Source organism: Alligator mississippiensis, chromosome 4, assembly GCF_030867095.1.
Source record: "Alligator mississippiensis isolate rAllMis1 chromosome 4, rAllMis1, whole genome shotgun sequence".
Classification (NCBI taxonomy): Eukaryota; Metazoa; Chordata; order Crocodylia; family Alligatoridae; genus Alligator; species Alligator mississippiensis.
Genome location: NC_081827.1, coordinates 22,910,279 through 22,926,110, shown reverse-complemented (window position 1 = coordinate 22,926,110; position 15,832 = coordinate 22,910,279). Strand labels below are relative to the sequence as shown.

Below are 15,832 nucleotides of genomic sequence, written 5' to 3'. Positions count from 1 at the left end.
TGGGACACATAGCAAAGGATATTTAGATTGTATCTCAGAGAAAAAAAATCTGTAGTGTTGTAAACGTAAAGTAGTAAAATAGACTGCTCCAGGAGTTGTTGAATCACCTTTACTGGAGTTTTTCAGGAGGAGGCTGGATAAGCACCAGTCAAGAGATGATTTAGGAATAAGATTATTACATTGATATAGGGTGTTAGACCCTAAGTTCTCTTCCAACTGTATGATTCAATGAGTTTGTGTTGCTACAAATTAGTTTGTTGAATTCGCTATTTCAGTGTTCCAGGTTCCAGATCTACAAAGCTCTTAAGCACAATATTAATTTTATCCACTTACTTTCAGTTAAAAATTGATTTTGATCCTTTGTTGAACTGAGGCTTCTGCAGCTTTTAATCTTTTTGCATTTATTTGAATAAGGCACCAGGGAACAAGGTAAAGCACTGTTTACAAATGACCCAATAGAGCCAGCACTTGCTGACCTTGAGGATAGAAGGCAAGATTCCTTTCTCATTGTTTGCTTCATGGGTGATGGTGATAACGAGAAGACTGCAGGCTTTGGGCACTCCAGTGGGGAGCCCTCCCCAACCATTTAGGAAGTTAGATGAACATTGAAAAGTTGTTATGAGCAAAATTTATATGTGGAAATCGAAATGGGTCACACTCACTAGTTCTTTTAAAGGAGGGAGGGAAGAGCAGAACTGGAGACTTTTGTTGGTACGGAGCCAATTTATAAATAGTATTTAAATTATTGGATGCTCTCATTAGCATATGTTCTTAATCTAAATAAAAGCAGGGGATGGACTCCTATCTGGGTGCCTATGTTTGAAAATTTGGATATGCTTGTAAAAGGGAGGCTCCTAGGGAGCACAAAGGACTGCATGTAAATTGCTTGTCAGGAGAAATATAGTCATGAGAATCGTACAATGGAAAGGATGTTCTTCCTGTTTTTCCGTGAAATCTATTGATGTTAACCTATCTAGGCAAACAGAGAGTCATGCCTCTACTACAAAAAATGGAAGCAAACTTATCCATGCAGTAAGACCCAAACATCCCTTGTCATCCAGAGAATCTGGTGTCTGAAATGTTTTGCCGAGTTAGACCTAGAGGTAGGACCTAGAGGTAGGCACCTTGCCTTTCAACAGGTTTTTGCTGAGGGCTATCCTGCCATTAGTGGTTAACAAAGAATGCCTGCAGCTGTTTTTCCTTCTTGTTATGAAGTCACGGTCCCTTCCACTCTAACTCGACTACATTCACACCAGTGGGAGTGTTGATATATTGACTTGCCTAAAAAAGTTGGAAGTTAGCTGGAGGTGATTTTAGGAAAACCACTCTCCACTTGAAATGTTAATCTTCTGGGTATACCTGTGACAACCATAGTGGAGGTTGCTTGCTGTTTGCAATCTTTGGAGTTTAAATGGCAATTCACAGAAGCCTCCAATGAAGCAATCTGAGAAACAGCATAGTAATGATATTTTTTGATCCATTGTGATTTACATTTTAAACTGTCTTCTTTTATCTTTTATTTTATAATCTGATACAGCATTTACAACTGTTCAGGGAGAGGGTGCCAAACAAATAGGTTTTTGTTGTCTTTTCATCTTTCCGTTTTTCACGAAAGCAAATGGAGTCTCTTTTATGCCATTAACCAAACTGACTTGTAAACAAAGAGGCAATTTAACGGCATCCTCACCGCATGCCATCCAAGCTTAACCCTACAAAGTCTGAGCAATGCAGGGAATCAAATGAGCAAAGAGATCACATTTTGTTGGGGACTCAGCAAATGATCATGCACTTACATTGTGCAAGAATATATTTCCAAAAGGCAACAAGCTCTTATCACTCTTCTTATCCAGGCTGCACCTCTGATTGATTTCTCTGCTTTATGTAACATCCATTTGGTGGAAGTGAATGACGGGTATTGTTAGAACTGTAGTGTATACCCTTCCATTTTCAGCAAAGGAAGTAAGCTGCAGCATCCAAGGAACTTGGGGGGAGAAGAGGGTACACTTGTCCTACAAACAGCAGGGCTATTTGCATTTGCTTTATTCTTTATGAAATATACATTAGTTTTCAATTAAAACGATTCCTGCACTGTAGCAAGTTGGCATGTTAGTTACAAAAAATATAAGCTTGTACATAAATTGTACAGCTTTTGTTGCATCAAGTCAATATAAAAGTGCCACATTACTCAGGCTGGTATCTAGCAAAGTATATAAATCTGTTCAAGAATTAAGTAAGGAGAGGAGGGAAGAGTCAGAAGCATGTTTAAGCTACCCCCTGAGGAGAGCGCAGTTATACACTGCCTGTTTTAGAAGTCACTATGTGTATTCTTCTTTCCTGAATAAGCATAATTTGCCCTTTTCAGTGAAGAACATTTATGTTTCAACAATTTCTGCTCTTTTTAGACTTGTATGCCCTGGAAGCTATTAGGATCGCCAGTTATGTTAATCCTCATGACAGAGTATTTTACTGGTATATATATTATGAAAACACCAACAACTTATCTAAAATAAGAACCTGAAAAAAGAATGAAAACATTGGGGACCCTATTATGTTTATTTTAAATGTTTTAAAAAATAAAATAATTTTTAGCAGTCCACATGGACTGTAACAACTCTTGTAAGGAAAGCTATATGTTGGTTTTTTGACTGGTGGTGTTAGGCGATATACTGAATTTTTCCCCATGGTTTCTTGTAGACCAGGGGCCAATAATGTTTATCTTCTTTCTGAGAAATGTTATGTGTGATGGCAACAGTCCTGAGTGGTTCGCGGTAATCTCACGTTCCTTCTATAGCTGAACTGGATGTGCAACAGGAGCAAACTAAAGTTTGCAAAGACACGTACTATGGTCCAACTCAGAAAATCACTGTAGTATTTACATAAATCCTATTAAAGGTAAAGGGTCTTTTGGTTGTTTTGCTGAATCAGTTTAAAAGGGGGCTTTGAATCTTTATTCATTTTGATTTTTGTTTTTCTAGGAGGCACAACAGAAAGAAAGCATGAGCCATAACAACGAAATCTTTCTTCCACTTTCCTCATGTTAATATTCAGAGATACTTCTTTTGGAATTGAAAGAATCATCATATCAACATCATTCCCTAGTGAGGCTGCCCATTGGTAACATCTGTAATGGTTGCCTATAGGTCACCAGTTCACTTATTATTCGCTGTAAAACACAAATCAGAAACTAGCAACCTTTTGATTACTAACAACATTATTAGAGGTGATCTATTGATAAGAAAGAAGAATATGGTCTGTATTTTTTTTCTAAAACTGCAATGTTTGTAGCCATACAGACTACTGGAATAGGAAGTAAATCATAGAATCATAGAAAATTAGGATTGGAAGGGACCTCAGGAGATCATCTAATCCAACCCCTTGCTCAAAGCAGGACCATCCCCAACTAAATCATCTCAGGCAAAGCTTTGTCTAGCTGGATTTTGGAAACCTCCAAGGATAGAGCTTCCACAACCTCTCTGGGTAACCTGTTCCAGTGTTTTACTACTCTCTTAGTGAGAAACTTCTTCCTCATATGCAACAAACTTTCTTTGCTGCAACTTGAGACCATTGCTCCTTGTTCTGTCATCTGCCACCACTGAGAACAGTCTGTTTTGAACTCCCCTTCAGGTAATTTAGGCTGCTATTAAATCCCCTGAGTCTCCTCTTCTCTAGATTAAATAAATCCAGTTCCCTCAGCCAGTCCTCATATGTCCACCAGCCACCTCATAATTTTTCCTGCCCTCTGCTGGACTCTCTCCAATTTGTTCACATCCTTTCAGGGGGTTGGGGGGGAGAAGGGGGGGCAAAACTGAACAGTACTCCATGTGTGGCCTCACCAATGATGAATAGAAGGGAATAATCACTTCCCTTGACCTACTGGCAACACACCTACCAATGCAGCCCAGGATGCTGTTAGCTTTCTTGGCAACAAGCATACACTGCTGGCTCATATTCAACTTACTGTCCACTGTAACCCCCAGGTCCTTTTCTGCAGAGCGCCTATCCAGTCAACCCCCAGCCTGTACTGGTGCATGGGATTGTTCTGTCCTAAGTGCAGGACTTTGTACTTGCCCTTGTTGAACCTAATGAGATTACTTTTGGTCCAATCCTCCAATTTGTCTAGGTCACTTTGAATCCTAGCCCTACCCTCCAGCGTATCTACTACTCCCTCCAGCTTGGTGTCATTTGCAAACTTGCTGAGGGTGCACTTTAAGCCATCTTCCAGGTAACTGATGAAGACATTGAACAAAACTGGCTCCAGGGCAGACGCCTGGGGCACTCTACTTGATAACGACTGCCAACTAGACATCGAGCCATTGATTACTACTCTCTGAGCCTGATGCTCCAGCCAGTTTTCTATCCACCTTCCAGTCCATTTATCCAGCCCATATTTCCTTAGCTTGCCTGAAAGAATGTTGTAGGGGACCGTACGAAAAGCCTTGCTAAAATCAAGGTATACCACATCCACTGGTCTCCCTGCACCCACAGAGTGAGTCACCTCATCATAGAAGGCAATCAGTTTGTTCAGGCATGACTTGCCCCTGGTGAATCCATACTGACTGTTCCTAACCACCTTTTCCTCCTCCAAGTGCTTAGAAATAGCTTCCTTCAGGATCTTCTCCATGATTTTTCCAGGGACTGAGGTGATGCTGATAAGTCTCTAGTTCCCTGGATCTTTCTTTTTCCCTTTCTTAAATATGGGCACTGTGTTTGCCCTTTTCCAATCATCCAGGACCTCTCCAGATCCCCATGAGTTTTCAAAGATGATGGCCATTGGCTCTGCAATCACATCAGCCAACTCCTTCAGCCCCCTCAGGTGCAACCCTATCTGGCCCCATGGACTTGTATACGGACAGCTTTTCTAAATAGTCCCTAACCTGTTCGTTTGCCATGGTTGGCTGCTCACTTCCTCCCCAAACTGTGCTGCCCAGTGCCATAGTCCTACTCTAGTGATTATCCTATTCTCATAATGGTTGCCTACTCTCATATCTAGCAATTGTCCTACATATGAACAATTTTAGCAGCACCGAAGTCTGGTTTCCTACTACAGCCAAACACAGGGCCGGTAATGAGTTTGATCCTGACTTCTCTTAAATCTCTTGACTTGTTTACTGGAAACTCTGGCTCTGATTCCCAGCGCACCCTGACCTCAGCTCTGACTCTTGGCGCACCCTGACTTTGGCCTAGGCACCTGGCTTACCTAGGACCGTGGTTTTTACCCCTGGCTTACCATGACCTCAGCATTGACCCCTGATCCCTGTGAACCCAGTTCACAGTTTTCACCCATTTACTAGGTGACCTTCCCTTTCTGCCCACACCCTGGTCCCCCAGGCTAAGTACAGAGAGTGAAAAAGCCAGAGACTGAATTGATTCAGTCTGTGCAGGTTAGTCTAAACTATGCAGATTGAACTGATAAATATATAAACAAACCTTCATTTTTGATTCAGGAAATGCAGCCATATGGCTGCAGTGGGTCAAGTCAGAAGCTGTGGGGTGAGGGGGATGCTAGAGCAGACCTGTGAGCTGTTGCCAAAGGGAAGGGAAGAAAGAAGCCCTTCAAGGCTTTGCTCCCTCCCCCCTGCTCCAGAGGAGGTGGCATGGCCAGGAAGAGTGGGGACTCTAGCCTGAGTCTGCTGATGGGGGAAGTGCCTGCCAGGCTTTTCCCCTCCTCCCACTCCCTGCTTGAGGTGGGTCAACTGCTGCCAGTCTTGGCGGGGGAGAATGTAGTGGCATTGAATTAAAGATTAAACAAGAATAGTTCTTTCTCTGAAGCAAGCATATATTGAACACAGCACTTTGCAACCTCAAGCAAATGACAGAACAACCAAAAACCTTTGCCTAAGCTAAGATACAGCCTAGTCAAACATAGTGAGAGCACACACAGCTTAGTCTAATTTAAAATGGACTGTAATAAGCCAAAAAGACAAGACCAAGTCTTGCCTAAGTCTTAATCCTGAGGGCAGAGTGTCTCCTTACAGCCAGGTATTCAGAAAGTCCTTGCTTATGTATTCCAGTTTCCCACCTTTTACAGGGTCTTCTTTATAATGTAAATGTAGCTCTGTGCTTTCTTTGGTCACACTAGCTCAAGCTGTCTGCTATCCTCAGCACATACATGATGATTGTGCCAGGTCTTTGCCAATCCCTCCCACCTCTCAGTCTGGTCCTGCAGGGCTTGGTGCCAGCACACTGAGCTGTGGTGGGGGGTAATTAAAGCCCGTCCCAGACCTCAGCTGGGGTTTGCCTGCAGGGGGCAGTCCCTCTCAGCCTCTTGCCCACCTGCACTCTGCTGAAGCAGAGAGCAGGGGGTGTGGGCAGCACACTGAGCTGGGGACAGGGGGATTAAAGCCCCTCCGAGACCCCAGAGCCCAGCAAGGGTTTTGCCTAGGGAGGGCAGTCCCTCACAGGCTGTTGCCCCAGCCCGCCCCCACCCCTTCTGTTCTAGGGGGAAAGGTCTAGCAGGGGCTGCCCCCCACCCTCAGATTTCCCACCATCCCCACTTGTCAGGCAGCCCTCAGTGCTCCAGCTGGAAAGCAGAGTGGCAGGGCCAACCCTGCTCTCTGGGGCAAACAGCACAGCCCAACCCAGGGCTGCAAAGCATGCTGGGATGCTGGGGGACTCTGATTTAATTTAAGGGGTCTGGGGCAGAAGTTCTATAAACTGCTTTGACCTCAGTCAGGTTAAGTCTGTTACTACATTCAACCTAGTTTATCTTAAACCAGTTTTGGCCCTTGTGAAACCGGTTTATGTGCACTTAACTGTTCTGTTACAGGTTCTGTTACAGGTATAAACCAGTTTCTGATCACTTAAACTGGTTTATATGTAACTTCTGTTCTTAGCCTAGCAGGGCCCAGCTGCCTTCTTAACACAGCTAATGTTTTCCACTTGCAGCTGGTGCAGTAAAAGTTCCCTATTCTCTAGCTACCCGCAAATTCACTTCTTCAACATCAGCCAGCTATCTGGATGATGTTGCAAATGCAAGCCACGATCTCTCTGCTGACGCAGACTGCAAGACCTTGGGGTTGTGTTTTATGTGACATTCCAGTCTGTAGTACCAAAGAATTTTCCTCACGCAGCTACATGCTCCTTTTAATAGAAAGACAGAAAAGAACGTGTAAAACTCACTCAATAAAGTAGACTTCCCCTTTTTCTGTGTAAGCCATTTCCCAATTATCAGGCAACGGGCCCAAATCATCATTCTCTTCAGGTTTTGTCTGCTTTGTTACATCCATATCCTCCTTTGCTTCTTCAGGCTGACTGTATCCTGGTGCAGGGCAAGGCTGAGAGGAAATTTCACCTGAGACACCCATACTCTTCTCCTCATGTTCGCTTGATTCTACAAGAAAGCAGAAAAACCTTAAGATTTCTTTCTTGGGTTTATAACTTTTTACATACAATGGAAGGTTAACTGTGTGCAGGCCAGTATCTAATGCTGGGAAACACAAGGCCTGAGAGAAAGAAGATGACATTATGTTATAAAAGTCCATTCTCCCTCCCACCCCCCAAAGCACAATAAAATAAAGCAAGACAAAAATCTAAAGCATAAGTAATAAAACCCAAGAGATTCAAGTGCCTGATATACCACAGAAAGCATGTTTTTCACTGCCTTCTATTGTTCTGAGGGGGTTCGAGGAGAGCATATGTCCTGCAGCTACACATCATTGGTTTGCCTACAAACCAGAAGAGCTCTGTCTCCATCTCTGCCAGAGCTCCTCCCAAACCAGCAGTCAGCACGGAAGGGAAGCCAGCCTTTCATCCAGCAGTGCTATTGTCCCACACCTTGTAGCTCTTAAAGTATTACGCCCATAATGTCAACACCCTGCTGTTTTACTGCAGCAGACAAAAAGCAGAGTCTTTTCAACTTGAGGAAACACACATACACTCACGGTTGTTCTTGTAATCATACCTCATGAAGAAATCAATTTGACCACCATGCAACCTAGCACTGTATATTAACCATATGTGAAGTGGCAGTGACTTCATTTTCATCATAATTTGTGTAACCAGGGTTTAAGTGATTCAGGCCACAGTCAATGACTGCTGCCAGCTCCATCCCAGAATCTCATGAGGGAGGATCCTGCCGTTCCCTTGCCATTTTCCAAATGTTCACTCTTTTACTCTTTACAGATTCCTTAAGTTGGCAAGCCAGGTTGTTTCTCTTTGGGGTATCCAACCCATTATTCTACCAACAGTCACTACAGGCAAATTCAGATTTCCTTAAACAGGCAAATGCTTTACAACAGAATAAGACTCCTCAAATACAACGGTAGCTAAATACAAATGCACCTTTGTATTAATACTTCAAAGCATACTGTGAATGGGAAGCACATCTACAATTCCAGGGGCCCAACTACGTAAGTCTTGTGCATACTTGTGACGTTTGTCACAGAGTGACTTCCACAATCACTTAGCCGTGGGAGGAAGGCTTACTGTCCTGTGAAAGTTGCCAAAAGCAGAATAGACACAGGCTTTGCTCGGCTAATATCTCAAATGCTGTGATCTTTGTTATTTCAGTCTCATGTGACACAAAGCCAGAGTGAGTCTCAGGGACGTTAAATTCCAGCACTTGTTTCCTTGTTCTATAGGACTCCATTTCTTTTTTCAAAGGCCTCGAGGTGCTGAGGTTTAGTTTTCCACGACAGAACAAAGTAATTCAAGTGACTGTTTTCCACCCAACACTCTATACCTTGATTTCATATTTTTATATAAGCCTCCATCTAAAAATATCAGGGATGTGGATAAAGCAACTTTATCTATGTTTTTTATTATTATCATGGTGAATTTTCAGGTTGTGTTCATTGCTGAATAAAATACCTTCCATATCTGCATGTATGAAGGAGAGGAATGCACTGGCAATAGGAGTGTGATGATGATAGTCATCATCACAGTAAACATGAATTTCAGCACTCTTTTGTAAAAAACATCTCTGATTTGACATTTGAAGGCTGTTGGCTGATGTACTCTGGGCGTGGTGGGCATAATCAATAGATCAAGAAAAATCCTTGAGAGGCGGGCAAACTTGTGATTGGCTGGCTAACAAAAAAGGGAGCACTTCAGCATAAAAAAACAGACCTGCCTCAGCAGTGTTAGTGAGAACTGAGGTTTCTTGGATGATTATGCAAGTTCCCCAACTTTCAAATGGACAAAATTTAGTTATTTAAAAGGCATTTGGTGAGATAGGATGGGATGAGTTTACAAAGGCAGATTTCAATGTAGCCAAATTTGTGTGTAGAACCAGATCTGCAGTACTTTTGAGAAGTACATAATATCATAAGTAGATCATTACATGTGATACCAAAAATAATGCAAGTAAAAAGTACTTGTATCACTACTGTCAGTCTTGCTCCAAGGCCAGTCTCCATTACGTAGTGTGATTCAGAACTCAACATGTTGCATTCTTTTGAAAATTTGCCATGTGCATCACAGAAACTGCTGCGTACTGACTGCTTATGAAAGTCTGCTTATGAAAAAAATGTAAATGTCTAAATGAGAGCTGAATTCTTTTGAAAATCTGACCTAAATTGTGCGACCTGTAGCTTGAAGCAAAATATTAAAGCAGTGGAGGCCACAGAAAAGAAAGTGTTATTAAATTTTGGGATGTAGAATCATAGAATCGTAGAAAAATCAGGATTGGAAGGGACTTTAGGAGGTCATCTAATCCAACCCCTGTTCAAGGCAGAACCATTGCCAACTAGATCATTCTAGTGTACATTTTGTCTAGCCAGGTCTTAAAAACCTCCAAGGATGGAGATTCCACAACCTGTCTTGTAGCAAAACCCTCCGTTTTTCTTTTATTTATTTTGAAATGCATTCCCTGCCTTCCCCAAGTATTGCTGACTTTTTCTCTCCCTCTCTATTCCCTATAGATAAGTATGAGTAAGCTAAGACATAGAATGAGCTAAGACATGGGATAAGCTTTAGCATTTTTGTAGCAAGTTTTTTTCTCTCTCCTTCTTTGAGCCACTGTTTTATATTGTATAATTATTATGTTTATACTGCTTTACTGATTTTTACTGTTTTTTTTATTGATACTATATGATTTAGGCCTACATGTGTAAGTTAGCATAAGTAATGTCAAGTTATGTCAAGTTTCCATTTTGTATGTCAAGCCTCCATCTTGTGTCCTCTGCCCAGGTGTAACCGATGACTCTTGTCTAGCCAGTCTCATGTAAATTGGTTCCTGAATGAATGGGGATGAATGAGGGTGCTTGAGATACAATGGTAGCAGGGCTCTACTGAATACCAACTCAACAACCGGACCATCAACTCAACGACTGGACCATTGCCTTGCATTGACTCACCCAGGAACCATGGACCTCACCCAGGGACAGAACAGAAACCCAGCATTTGAAAGACAAAGACCCTACAGAAATCAGCCAACTCACTATTGCAATACAGACACCCGGAACTGCACATCCTCAGTACCCCAGGGCTGACCCTTGCCTGGGCATGCCCCTGCCACTAGGGTCATAGAAGGTCTGCCCCTATAACAAAGGGTAGTGAAGACAGACCCAGTGGGATGCCCTCTCCATCTGGACCAGCACTATGTCATGCCACCACCCAGAGGCCCTGGACAACACCTTGCTGGAAAAGACCCCAACTAGCCATCAAGGATCAACTCACAGCCCAGGATAGGTAGCTATCACCCACCTTCCTTCCCCAAGCAAAGGACCTGGACTCTGTCTCTACACACTTTGAGTTCAATCCCTCCACCAAGACTTTTTCTCTCCTGCTACCATTGTGTGTGTGTGTGTGGGGGGGGTGTGTGTAGGAACCAATAACTTTGTGGGGCTATGTAGTGTGTTGTCTGTTTAATAAACCTGTTATTTTGAAACCCTGAGTTGGGTTTTTGTTTTATTGACCTCCCAACCCTCCTCCTCGATTTCCTGGCAATCTCCCAGCTTTCTGCTTCAGTTTCCAGCCCCAATCTCCCACCTTTCTGCCTCCCTATTTCCTGGCTGTCTTCTCCTTGCCACCAGGCTTCTTCCCTTGCTTCTACCCGGGCACCAGGTGACCCCGAATAACCCCGGGGCACAATAATCGTAAGTAACCCCAAGCCCCAGTGACCTTGAGTAACCCCGGGGCTGCTTGAACTTAAGTAACCCCAAGCACTAAATTACCCCAAGTGCCCCCTAAACACAGCCATGAAAATGCGTGTTTGTGTATGTGTATTGGGTGTGCGGGTATTGGCAACTGATTTTTGTCTAATTTTTGGTGTGTATAGTGCATATATGCTTGAATTGGTGATGGGTGTGAATATATTTAGTCTGGTCATCTTCGATGTGTATGTGCTTGAGTTGGTAGTATGTGTGTATGCGGCTAGTGTGTGTGTATACACCTAATTGATTTGCGTGTGTGTATATGTGCCATTGTGTCACACCCTCCCATCTAACAGCGCAATTTTGAGATCCTGAGAGTTGGCCTGGCCCCACAGGACAACACTCTGGGTAACTGATTCCAGTGTTTTTTGACTCTCCTATTGAGAAAGTTATTACTAATATCTAACTAACAATTCCCTTGCTGCAACTTGAAACCACTGCTCCTTGTTCTGTTATCTCCCGCTACTGAAAACAGCCCAGCTCCATCCCCTTTGGAATCACCCATCAGGTAGTTGGACGCTGGTATTAAATCTCCTGTCAATCTTCTCTTCTCTAGGCTAAATAAGCCCAGTTCCCTCAATCTCACTTCATAAATCATGTGCCTCAGCCCCCTTACCATTTTCATTGTCATCTGTTAGATTCTCTCCAATTTATCCACATCCTTTCTGCAGTGTGTGTGAGGGGGGGGAGGAAGGGGGGGGGGCAAAACTGAACAGTACTCCAGAGGTAGCCTCACCAGTGCAGAAGAGAGCAAAGTAATCACTTCCCTTGACCTACTGGCAACACTCCTACCAATGCAGCCCAGTATGCCATTAGCTTTGTCAGCAAGGGTACACTGCTGGCTCATATTCAGCTTATTGTCCACTGTTATTGTCCATCTTATTGTAACCCCCTGGTCTTTTTCTGCAGAGCTGATGCTTATCTAGTGGGTCCCCAGATTGTAGTGGCATTGGGATTGTTCCATCATTGAGGCTGATGATCCAGCCATTTTTCTATCCACTTTCATTGATCAATCCTTCTCTTGTTCCTGACATACTTGTAGAAACCCTTCTTGTCACCCTCCATGTCCCTTTCTAGCTGCAATTCCAGTTGCACTTCGGCCTCCTGATTTCATCTCCGCATGCTCAAGCAACGCTCTTATACTCCTACCTAGTTATTTGTGCAAGTTTCCACTTCTTATAAGCTTCCTTTTTATGTTTTAGCTTACTGAAGAGTTCCCTACTAAGCCAAGCTGGACTTCTGCAATACTTGCTAGTCTTCCCACACATCAGGATGGCTTGTTCCTGCCTCAGTAAGGTTGCTTTAAAATGTAGCCAGTTCTCCTGGACTCCTCTACCCCTCAGAATGGCCTCCCAAGGGATCTTGCCCTTTAGGTCCCCAAGTGAGTCAAAGTCTGGTTTTCTGAAGACCAAGGTTCCTACTTTGCTGCTGTCCTTCCTTCCTGTTGTGTCATTGTAGTTTACCCTATGTACAGGCAGAGGGGAATCTAGCAAGCACTGACTGAAGAGCCTGTGTACAGAGTTCTGGGAGCTGAAGCTGATAGGGGTGGTGGTGGTGGAAATATTAGTAATTTCTCCCTCTCCCACTGTTAGCAGTAATTAAATCTAGAATTGAATGGAATTAAAAGTAAATATAACCCCTATTTGTGTATATACACAACAACACATTGATTCTTGACTAGAATAAATGTTTATGCCTTTGGCATTGTTACAAGTCACTCTATGATGTCATTTGTACCTATTGCAGTAGAACACAGTACCACAATGCCTTGCTGCTCTATCGCTATCCAGAATGCATAGTTTTACAAAGCTCTTTGGAAAAATCTCAAGAGACAGCAAATAAAACCAAACTCCATTCTATTCTGTCACAGTATAGAACAGGATCTCTCACCTCCCAGCAGTTCACCAATTAATCACACTCTTATAAGAAATTTGTGAGAGTTCATGTGTATGTGGCTAGTGTGGTTAGTACAATGTAGGACATTCATTGTTTGTTGAGAGTTAAGTGTATGCATTGTGTCAGTTATTCCTTGCTAGATTATGAGTACTGGAGAATGCCCAGGATTCTGTATACCTTACTGTTGAAAGTATAATGACAACCCTACTTGCCTACAAAATCCTTGTATATCCAGTATCTAACTCATTGACTTGTAAAACACTGAGTCACTACAGAAATAAACAGTAAACCTATTGTATTGTGTTCTATCCCATTTAAAGAAACTAATGATTATGACTGGGGGGGGCTACTTAAATCATAGTTTCGTGGATTTCACAGAACCTGCGATTGTCCACAAAAATCAATTTAAAAAACCTTAATAAAAATAAAATGCTGGCTTCCCAGTGGGAGTCAGCAGCCCTTGGTGCCACTGTGGCCCAGCCTCATAGCTCACCTCGAAGGGGAAGGCGCCAGCTGGTGGGATGGCACAAAGGGAAGGAGAAAAGATGGCCACTGCCCCCTCATCCCTCCTCCCAAGGCTGAGGCTAGAGGCAAGAAAAAAATACTGACCACTGAAGAAGGGGTCAGAGGGGGGTGTTACACAATTTTTTTTCTCAATCCCTCTTGGAGTTTTGAGAAATTACCCCTGTTATTATATAATGATAAATAATTTTTGATTCTTTTACAATTAGTAATTTTGGTGAAATTTTTTTAATAGTCCCAACAATAACCCATTCTGCCCCACACACAATCTCTCTGGCTGCAAATATATGGATGGGCTTGTTTTAGAGCAAATGCTAGGGCAGCAACATTTTACAAACATCAACCTTTAAGTAATGGCTTTGCTATAAGAGCTCTCAAAATTGTTCCATAATATACATCCTAAAAATATCTGATGCCAAAGAAAATAAGGTAGTAGAATAGTCCAGTGGAGATACTGTTTCAAGACAAAAGGGATAACATGGTCCAATTTTCAAAAACACTCAAGAAAGCAATTTTGTGCTGTATATTGAGTATGCAACCTAAGAAGGCAATGGCAGAGGACAGACATCTATGCCTATGTGTAAAATGCAGCAGACTTTGGGGGAAAGACAGTTTGTATTAAAGTTAGATACTGTTATTTTATCCTTACAGTAAAAACACACCAAATTGAAAGTTATAAAGTTACTAAATTAGCAGAATGTCCCTTTGCACAGCTCTTTGTTAGTGTGCAGTGATGGAAACCGTTTTCTACAGCTCAGGACTCCAAGAGAACATGCTGCTTCCAGTATCTTTTTAACACTGCAGACTATTCCTGCAGAAAAATATAAAACAGTGTGCTTCAGGAAGTAAGGAAACAACTCATCTGCCTAAAGCAACATAGGTAGAAAACAATTTAAACAATATTAAACAATTTAAATAATATTATTAAATATTAATTTAGGAGGTGACTTTAACAGCTCTGAAGAAAAAAAATCATTTTTTTTATACAGTGCAAGTGTTGTTATAGATGGATCAAGAATCTATACCTTTCTATGTAAATCAACATTTCTCTTTTAAAACTATTCCTATGTATCAATAAGACATAATAATCTACACTTCTCTAGACCTGTTGCACCTTTTGGAGTGGTTGATGATGGAGGGACCCTACCCTCTTGCTTTGCTGGGCACCTGAGGCTTGCAATGGTCCTTCTGAAACTTCGTCCTTCTCATGTCTCATTCATCAATTAATTTGAGCCTGTCAGAGCTTTTCTTCTTTGGGAGAAATTGCAATTGTTGGAATAACTTCTATTTGTGTCTGGAGGGGAAATGAATAATACACTGGCAGTGAAGTTCTCTCCATTTTATAAAGGCATGTTTCATTTTGAGTTTGGAAGGTTGTAAAAACAGTTTCAGTGAGAGAAAAAAGCAGGAGATGGTGACTAGTGTAGTCAAAACCGAACGCTGGTCGCTAAAGAAACTGATTTAACTTTTTTGTTGTATGGGAATATGAACGGGAAATCTCCCAACACTATGTTTCATAAGAAATGTCTAAAGCTTCTTAACAATAACAATAATGATAATTTCTACTGTCATCAGTTTATTATTAGTATCACTGTACAAAAGTGAGCAGCAAAGCTCCCAGGGATTTCTATGGGGTCAAGATTTCATCAGTCATCCCCCATTATAGCTTTGACTATCATATTTCCAGAAAAGACTCAGTAGTTTTCCACTCTTCCTGGGCCTATTTCTCTCTGTCCATACTAAATCTTGAGTTGACTTTCCGATATATCATTGTGGAGATCAATTAACACTTAGCCTGTAATAGACACTTGTAACAGGGATTCAAAGGAGTAACTTCAAGGAAGTAATTCATATAGGTTACTTAGGGTATAGGCCAAAATAATTATAGTGAACAGTAATAATGTAATTCACCAATATTTAGAAGGATAATACAGTTAAAACTCCCCTGAAGTTTACCTTTAACTGTGTTGATTTTTTGTTTTTCTCACATTTTTTCAATGCTACTTCTTGCAAATGGGAAAATGGCCCAACCAAAATCTGTAAATGCACCACCTACAGCTGGCTGAGGATTTTCTTTTGGAATCCTTTTTGTAGAAACTCCAAGAATCAATGTTTTCCACTTTCAATTTGATTGAAATTTTAATCAGAAAGAAATATTTTGTTTTTGGTTGGTTGAACCAAAGTTGAAACTAGAGGTGCACTGATACATCAATTTATATCATATCAGCACTGATAAAAGGAAAATTAACATTATCGGCAATCAGTTTGTTATGGCCGATAATGTTGCCAATAAATGCTGCGTGTATGCACGCAGCGACAGT

General features: G+C 41.9%; 1 protein-coding gene across 1 annotated transcript in view; it reads right to left on the bottom strand.

The window, feature by feature from the left end:
- MAGI2 (membrane associated guanylate kinase, WW and PDZ domain containing 2) overlaps nucleotides 1-15,832 on the bottom strand; it is a 1,249,850-nt gene that overhangs the window by 397,852 nt on the left and 836,166 nt on the right. Inside the window, exon 5 of the mRNA XM_019487511.2 lies at nucleotides 7,120-7,330. Coding sequence (XP_019343056.1) covers nucleotides 7,120-7,330 — 211 coding nt within the window. The remainder of the gene's footprint in view (nucleotides 1-7,119; nucleotides 7,331-15,832) is intronic.